The 8,384-nt window shown below is 46.0% G+C and overlaps 1 protein-coding gene across 1 annotated transcript; it reads right to left on the minus strand.

The window, feature by feature from the left end:
• Positions 1-330: 330 nt before the first annotated feature.
• On the minus strand, positions 331-8,280 carry AHSA1 (activator of HSP90 ATPase activity 1). Its single transcript, XM_065871912.1, has 9 exons — positions 8,036-8,280; positions 6,479-6,669; positions 4,634-4,716; positions 4,115-4,232; positions 2,933-3,021; positions 1,948-2,076; positions 1,383-1,484; positions 840-891; positions 331-722 (listed from the first exon to the last, which is right to left on the minus strand). Exons 1-9 carry the CDS (start codon positions 8,113-8,115, stop codon positions 550-552), a joined length of 1,017 nt encoding a protein of 338 aa, XP_065727984.1. The 5' UTR covers positions 8,116-8,280; the 3' UTR covers positions 331-549.
• Positions 8,281-8,384: the final 104 nt, after the last annotated feature.

The following is an 8,384-nucleotide window of genomic DNA, read 5'->3' on the forward strand; positions in this document are numbered from 1 at the left end:
CACCTCTTCTTGGAAGAGGACAAGAGGCCATGCAGAGTGGATGCCACCTGGACCAGCGATAAAGTTTCTTGGTACCGTTCACCCCAGGGAAACTCCACCCCACATTTCCCTCAGTGAGGGGAAGAGACCCGTTTTGCCAGTCTGCAGTATGAAAGGACATGAGCTCAGGAATGCCTGATGGTGAGAAGTAGGCTCTTTTCAGGCCTCTTAATTACATACACTTATGCAGACGGAGATAAAACCCCTCCGTTGTTTTTTTTTTTGTTCAAAACCTTCAAGGGAACTCTTAATACCAGCCACCCCGTCAACACAGGTTCCAGACATGCACGATTTTTAAATTACGTTTATTTAGCGTATGTACACATAAAAGAGAAATCACCCTCTGTTCCCACCCAGCAGAAAACATGCACAAACCCAAGGTATACATGAAGGGAAGGGGCCCCGGCCCCAAGTGAGTGGTTGGGCTGGTGCAATCCTGTAAGTCACAAGCCCCAGTCAGGAGAGGGCTGGACTGACGTGCTCGGCGGGCTGTACCCTCTGCTGCCGTTCCTAAAATAAGCGTGCGCCGTAGCCGAAGGTCTGTTTGATGCCCTCAAAGTAGTACCGCTGCCAGCCCTGCCGTGTCCTCTCCTCCTCAGGGGCAGGGATGCCTCGGCCTTCCATACACAGCTCAGTCTCTCCATTCTTGTCAATGAAGGTCAAGGTGATGGTGGCAAAGTGCCCTGGGGAAAGGCAAAGGGGAAGGAGGTTTCAGATCCAGGGTTTCCATGTGGGTCTGAGGCTAAGGGAAAAAGAAAAAGTTCCGGGGGCAATGGCAATAAATACATATGCTTGCTTACCTTCTGGCCAAGATTTAAACCTCCACTTCATCACAATATGTTTCTCAGGGATCTAAAATAATCAAAGAGGTCAGCCTATACTATAGACTGCAACGTACCCAGTCCTAGCAAGCATCACCCATCTGCCTTTCATACGGAGCCCATCATCTGCAGCTGTACTACTGATGAGGACAAAGTGGACCAGAGTTGGTAGCTCCTGCACTGACATCAGTCACAGCCTCTCCTCTTACTCCTAAGTTGGGTCCAGTCACCTGTGCCCACGTGAAATTTCAGTGCCACAAACGGAAAGCCGTAAGCCACCAACGTATCTAACTTCTCTTCCATGTTTGATTTTTCCAGGAAGAAGCAATTTTACCCCACTAAAGAAAAATTTATATGAAAGCAAGAGAATTCAATTGTAGCATTCTTTTGAAAAACAAAATGAGGTTTTACTAACCAAAGAGATTACAGCCTTAAATTTTATCTACAGAGCTGAAAAAGAAAAGGAGGAAATGTTATTCTTCTGACCAGACAAAAGCTATATCCTGGCAAGCACGTACTCACCAGATCAGTGAATTCTCCAGAGACATTGCCATCTACCAGGTGAAACTTGCCACCTTTGTCTGCTTCTAACATTGCAGGAGCATGGGTAAAGGCCTGAACAAGCTGCAGAGCAAAAGGAGGTAAGAAGATGCATGGCCCTCGCTCTCAGTGGGACCCAGAAGTGCCAGCTGACACCTGTATGCCTTAGCTCTCACTTCCAAAGACACTACTCTGCCCAAGAACCAGGTTCAGGCTCTTTTCTGTTCCACTGGAGACCAGGCTTCGACTCAAGTAACTCTTTCTGAACCTCGGATGCCATTATTTCGAATCCATTTACTTTTCTAACGAGAATGATTCCAGTGGTTCCCACTTACATGACCCAAAACTAGCATAAAAGAGAAAAAAGAAGACGAATCCACTTTGATGAGTGGGTTGAACAAAAGTGTCTTCCCTCTGCCTCTGAGTGTACAAGGAAAGCTTCACGGTTCCACTCAGCACTTCCTCCGCACAATGCGGGGATGTGCCCACAACTCCAGTCACTCGGGACAGCAGATGCCAGGAGCTGGAAGGACAAGAGTATACTTACCTCCTGGGTGGTAAAAACTCTATAGAGCTCCTCTGGTGATGTCAGGAAGGTTTCTCTAAGGGTGATCTTACAAGTGGGGATTTTGACACCAACAGGTCTTGCCTGGGTTTTTGAAGGAGCAGACTTAGCCTGTGGAAGTGGCAGTGAAATTGTCAGTTTAGAGTAACGGTGAAACCTCAATTAACAGGGTTTCAGGGATAGCCCTGCTCTTCATTCTCACAAACTTTTTCACCTCCAAGGCTAATTATTCCAGGGAGTTAGAGGAAATTTATGTGCACGGGCATTTCAGTCAGAAGGAGAACTTTCCCAGCAAATCCTCAATGCCACTCTAGGTGAAAGAAAGGGACACTCATTTAAAAGCCCATTGCTGAAGGGCACACCAAATCATAAGGTATTTCTGAAGAGCCCCAAGTGATTCTCAAGCAGAATTTCTATGCTTAAATAGCTGGAAGCAGCACCCCCAGAATATCCTCCAGTGTGCTGACAAAAGGGCAACAGGGCTGAAAACCAAGTGCTGAACCCAAACCACACCAGTTCCAACTCCAGAAAAAATATTTGCTCACCCTGCAAATGGAGTGAAATCGATCAGTCTCCTGTTAGGTGAAGTTAGTGATTACATAACCCCTGATACCTTGATGACACCTTTAGTATCAAAGTATGAAATGTAGACATAATACTTAAGATGCATATAGGTGAAGACCACCCTGCGTTCATAACCTCCTCACTGGGGTTAAACACAACAGTCGGACTCTGAAGTCCCTGATGGCTTCCATTTGCTCTAAGGGGTCTGTTATAAATGAATAAACACCAGGTTAAAGATGGGGAGACAGACAACTACACTCTGTGGACTCTCTACAAAGCACCAGCTCTGGCTCAGAGGTTAGGGTGGGAGAGAAAGAGCTGATATAGAGACTTATGAAGGAGGCAGTGCCTTAACTCCCTTTCCAGACGGCCTCCCGCCCCAGCACATGGGGACACGGGTTACCTTGTGCTCCTCAGTTTTCAGTGCTGGCTGCCCGGCTGGGTCTACTGACTCTCCATTCATTGTAGGCAAGATCATACCCTGCGTGAACTCTGAAAAGATAAAATCCCAGATCTTGGAAGTTATTTCTTAGTAGCTGAGACTCAGGGTTTCATTGTAGTTTGACAAACATGGCCATCTTAACTCACATGGAGGTCACGACAAGGGAGGGAAGAGTAATCCACTTTAGCGTCTTTAACTTTGATCTATGCCAGACAGGTATCTGAGTGTATGCTACAGAACACAGTATGTTCCCTGGGATTATTTTAAACCCCTGACTCAATTAGAAGCATCACGACTTGTTAAGTGTACGTGAGGTCTACTGTGGATGGCAGCCAATGAATGCAGTGGCACTTCCAAAGACTTCAAGAGTGTGCCAAGATACCCACAGCTGCATATTTAGGCCCCTTTCTCCACTCTGCCGTGCCTCTGTAGGACAGCCACAACCAGTTATGGCATCAGAGCACTGGTTCCCACCAAAAAAGGTTTCCACCTCTCTACCGGTGCCCTCTGATGATCAGGTGTACTCTGACGCCAAGATCAGAACACACTGGCAGAACTAGAATTCTAGGGGACAGCTGAGCTGGCTACTATTCACATAACCTCTAAATGTCCCTGGAGAATGCACATCAAAAATGGTGCAGGACACTATGCTCACGTGGTGAGTCTGGGGCTGCCAACTCTTTAGATCAGCAAGTCTAACAGAAATACAATCTCAACCTCAAATGTAATATTAAGTTTTCTAGTAGCCACACTAAAGCGTTACAACAAACAGGTGAAATTGATTTTAACAATATACTTAACCTAATATATCCTAACTACCATTTCAATATGTTATCAGTATCAAAAAATTATTGAGACGTTTTACTTTTCTTTTAAATACTAAGTCTTCAAAATCCATAGCGTTTTTTGTACTCGCAGCACATCTCAATTTGGACTAGCCACCTTTCAAGTGCTCAACAGCCGACACGTTAGACAACATATCTCTAGATCTTTCCCTTACTTAAGGTTTATAGACTGATTTTTAGATGAAATAAGCCTCCTCCCCCCAAATTTTTATCCATTTGCCAAAGAAAGACCTGTCAAGCCCCTTAATTAGCATCTGACTGGTGGAAAACTATCTTCTCATAAGTACTCAAGGGATACCTGTTTTGAGGGTGCTGATGTAAATTCCCATTGCTTCTCTTAGAAGTTTCACCCCTTCTTCCTTCATTAAGCCCACGAGATTTGTGTCAGGCTCATCCTTGGCAAGGCTCACACTAATCTGAGTGAAAGACCAGAAGTAGGTGGTAAATAACTTGCGAGGCGCCCACACTGTGGAATGTCAGTGCCGAGCGATCAGATAACTGCTAACATCTCCAAAGGAAATGAGGGTTGAGGTTTCTGTACAATCCCCATGAGTGCTCCTTCTCGAGGTCTCTCTGCCAAGACAAAGGCGGCTAATGTTAGAACCCACACTACTCACTAAAGCAAAGTAATTAAATAAGCACAAGCTGCTCTGGGAGCTCCCGATGGCACCAAAGACCTAGAGAATCATCTGCAGACTGGGGTTCTGAATGCTGGGGCCAAGCCTGGCCTGTAATGTTGAATGACAGGTCATTTTTCTCATCTGAGAATAAGAGGATGTGGAAGACTCAGACAGATGAGGAAACAGAAAGCACAAACCTCCACTTCATCCACGCTATTTTCATCAGACAAATTGGGGATCTCCACATGGCCCTTGTACTGCACCCCAGACTTAGAGGTACCTGTCAAAAGTAATGCAATGTTATCAGTCTCCTTCTCTTCTCTCCTCCTCTTCTGCTCTGGAGCGCTAACTACTATTCTGCTTACGCTTCTTTTGGGCAACTGAACTGACCTTCTTTATTCTGAGAGAATGCCATGCCAGATGCAGCCACTGCCCCCCACCCTGAAATGTCCTTCCCCATCAGATTTCTTGAGGCTGTGCTATTACAGTGTGGGACCAAGAATTATGTGAATTTGGCACCAGCATGAACTCTGCTAAGGAGGACTTGGTTGACAGTCAATACAGACAGCTCTGCTAGAACGCTTGTCTGGAAAATACAAATTTGTTCCAATACTATTGATATATTAAGGGACGATTTGATCATAACATGAATTTCATGTTTGCTTATATGTGATTTAATCCTTGAGAAACACTAGGTGAACCCACAGAAACCCAAACCCAGCTGAATGGAGCTGTATAGGAATACGCGAAATACACATCTCAAACATCTGTCTGCCAGTGACTTCAGCTCACTGTGTGTTAGGAGCCACGCCATCCACTAGTGGTGTTATAATGCTCCTTCTCATGTCAGGTGACTCCCCTTCCACCACCTCACAACAACCCACATGCCTCAAGGCTTCTGACACCACTTTCACAAGCAAACTTCAGGTCTTTGTCAAGGTAAAGCATCGTATTTATCATGTTATTTACGTATTTCTTATGATTTAACATGTGTAAACTGTGCCATCAATTTTTACATTCCTAAATTTAAAAAAAAATCACTGATAAAACTTTTTTTTTTAACATCTTTATTGGGGTATAATTGCTTTACAACGGTGTGTTAGTTTCTGATAAAACTTTTGAGTGTAGTGTCACGTCCCTACCCCCATCTTCCCGACAAGCCCTGTGGTTTTTGTTGAGAGATTCTGCGTACTGTGGTGATCTTTAGAAACACATGTGTCATGTTATAGCAGAACTAACTGTTTTTCAAAGTTAACTCACAAAACACATATTTATCTTTACTTCTCTAGGCCTTAGTTTCTCAATCTATAAAAAGGAGACTGGGCAAGATGATACCTAAGGTTCCTTCCAGACTGCTGTGCTTTAGAAGTTTAAAAAACAAAAAAAGACGATAAATACATTTCCCCTCTTTATTAACATTCACTTGAGAAATGTTTATTGAAACAAAAATTTATTTCATGCTTTGCCCCATACATGTACCCTTTTAACTTTACTGTCTTTTAAAATTCAGTCTCCCAACAGTCAGGACCATCTAACCATGGGCCCAATTCTATGTTAATATCTTCACAAAAGGGACATTAAGCTAGAGAATAAAACTGACCCAAGTTATAATCACATGCAAGCTTCATTACCACAGCACTCTGAACTGTTAGGGTCACACTGGAGAGAGTTAAAAAAAATTTAAAAAAAGAAAGAAAACCAAAAAACTCCCCCTCCCCACTTTAAAATCATCCAAGAGGCAGAAATAGCTAGTCTGAGAAATGTCACATTATATGTCCCAACACAGCCCAGGTCCAGAGATTCAGCAGCTCAGCTGCTTCATCACTGGGGACTTGTGAGACTCTGATAGAGGAAACCCATTAATAGTGTCCCACAGTGGCAGAAGAATTTCAGCATCCAAAACTGTTTTCAATAGGACTCCAAAACAGCATTATCTCCCTTGAAAAAAGTTCATAACCTCTCAAAAACTGTTCTCCCCGGCTCCTGAACAGGTCAATCAAAACGCGGTTAACCTCTGTCCTAAAAGCCAAGCATAGACTTACCTGTCCAGTTTAGTTTGATGCTCCACTCATAAAAGAAGATAAGTTTGCCTTTGCGATTGTTAATAGATGCCTCTCCATCAAGCTTATTCACTTCTGTCACCTCGCACTTGCCTTCCTCATTTTGCACACGCACTGCCAGGAACAGTGTTTTCAGCTTATCTGTGGACCAATTTGAAGCATCTCTCTCTGTCCTGCAAAACAGAAACAAAGCTATGGACCAGCAGCCAAATGAAGGATACAACTGCTTGCTTTATGCAAGAGCACCCAAGGCTAAAGGAGGCTGGAAAAGAACACAAAACCCTCAGCCCCACTCCAGTATGTCCACAAACGTGTTACTCCTTATTGACAGTATGGGACTCCTAAAAGGAAGACCAGGAGTCCCATACTATCAATAAGGACAACTGCTGTAATAGAGTGGTTTCAAACTAAATGGAAAATTCTGCTTTCCTTTCTCAGCATGATGGCGCTGGGGTCAGCATTAGACACTTTAACGCAGCGCCCCCGTCTGACCAAGTGGAAAACTGCACATCTTGCTGAAGTCAGGAGCACACAACGGGGCCAACAGAATGCAGTATTGAGCTAAATGGTCCAGTAACGATAAACCAATAATCTTGATCTCATTAGCACAGTGTTTTGACCTGTCAAATTCAGGCTATGCTATAAAGGCTCTACACATTCTATGCCCTCTAAATAGCCATGAAAACAATGTAAGTCCAGCACTTCAAAACAAACGAAAATTAAGTCAAACACTCTGTGTTAAGAGGAAAGGAGGCAGGCTGAGATATAGAAAAGAAAAACTATCTACCTCCCCACTTTCTAACTAGTAGAGAAGACAACAGTAAAAAGAGCTGCAACAAAGTAAAAATACAGTAAAGACAGTATGAACAAAATTCACTGGACTCAAAAGATAAGACATTACTTGTAGAGGATTTCATGAAGGAGAGCAGGCTTTTAAGAGTGGTTGGGTTATAAACCATGATTGCCCGGCAACCAGGGGCAGTCCCTGGAGCTACAATACAACTAACTTAATAGTTCCGGGTGATAGGCCACGGCGCCTTCAGCATCACTGGGCTCTGGGCACTGGCAGAACACGTTCTAAACCTTAGCCTTCTGGAGTGAGGCAGCAGTCCCCTATGACTGACTTTTAATTCCACCCGTAAGCCGGAAAATAGGAATTCCAACCCTCCCGAGACTAACACTGCAGTCTCCCAACACAATCCACGGCGGTTTGGGTCTCACTGACTCCTGCGGCCACGAGTGGGAAGCATCTCCCCGCTCAGGTTGAATGCAGCAGCCAAGGGGTTCTGTTCTCATATCTGAAACCCCTCGTCTGGGGCGCAGCCCTCCATGTCGTCCCCCCGCCTCCCCCGCCAATGAAACGGAGGCCGGAGGGTGGAAGGACCTGGGACTACGGACCCCTGTAACAGGAAGGACCCACACCCATCTCCGGGCAGGAAAGGCTGCCTCGGCCCCAGCTTTGTCCCGGCCGAGGTTCCAGGGACCCTGCAACCCTGGCCCGGCCGGAGCGCTCCCGCGGCCTGGCCCGCTGGCCCTCACCAGTGCCAGTTGTTGACGTTGGTGGCGTCCGCCCGCTCCTCCACGATCCAGCGTGGGTCGCCCTCACCCCACTTGGCCATCGGCTCTCCGGTCGCGCCGCCACCAGCTCCCGAGCAGCCACAGCCACAGCGCAGGACCGCGCGGACCCAGCCGCCCGGCAGCGCCTGGAAACTACTAGAAACGGCCGCAGAAGCTCCTGGCTTGCTTTTCCCTCCACCTCCCCGCCCCCGCCCCCTCCCCGCCTCAACATCCGGCTCCTCCTCCCTCCCACCAGGTGCTTCCGTTCCTCCTCGCCGGACCTTAACTTCTGTCTGTTCTAGGGATCCTTCAAACTCCTTCGGGTTATCGC

The sequence above is a fragment of the Phocoena phocoena genome, chromosome 2, assembly GCF_963924675.1.
Source record: "Phocoena phocoena chromosome 2, mPhoPho1.1, whole genome shotgun sequence".
Taxonomy (NCBI): Eukaryota; Metazoa; Chordata; class Mammalia; order Artiodactyla; family Phocoenidae; genus Phocoena; species Phocoena phocoena.

Bases quoted from the DNA above. Each gene is read 5' to 3' on its own strand.
- AHSA1 (XM_065871912.1), bottom strand. From the start codon at position 8,115: ATGGCCAAGTGGGGTGAGGGCGACCCACGCTGGATCGTGGAGGAGCGG. The intron at 6,670-8,035 runs GTGAGGGCCAGC...TCTGTTTTGCAG, and splicing joins AACGTCAACAACTGGCACTG to GACAGAGAGAGATGCTTCAA. The intron at 3,022-4,114 runs GTATCCCTTGAG...TTATCTTTTCAG, and splicing joins CATCAGCACCCTCAAAACAG to AGTTCACGCAGGGTATGATC.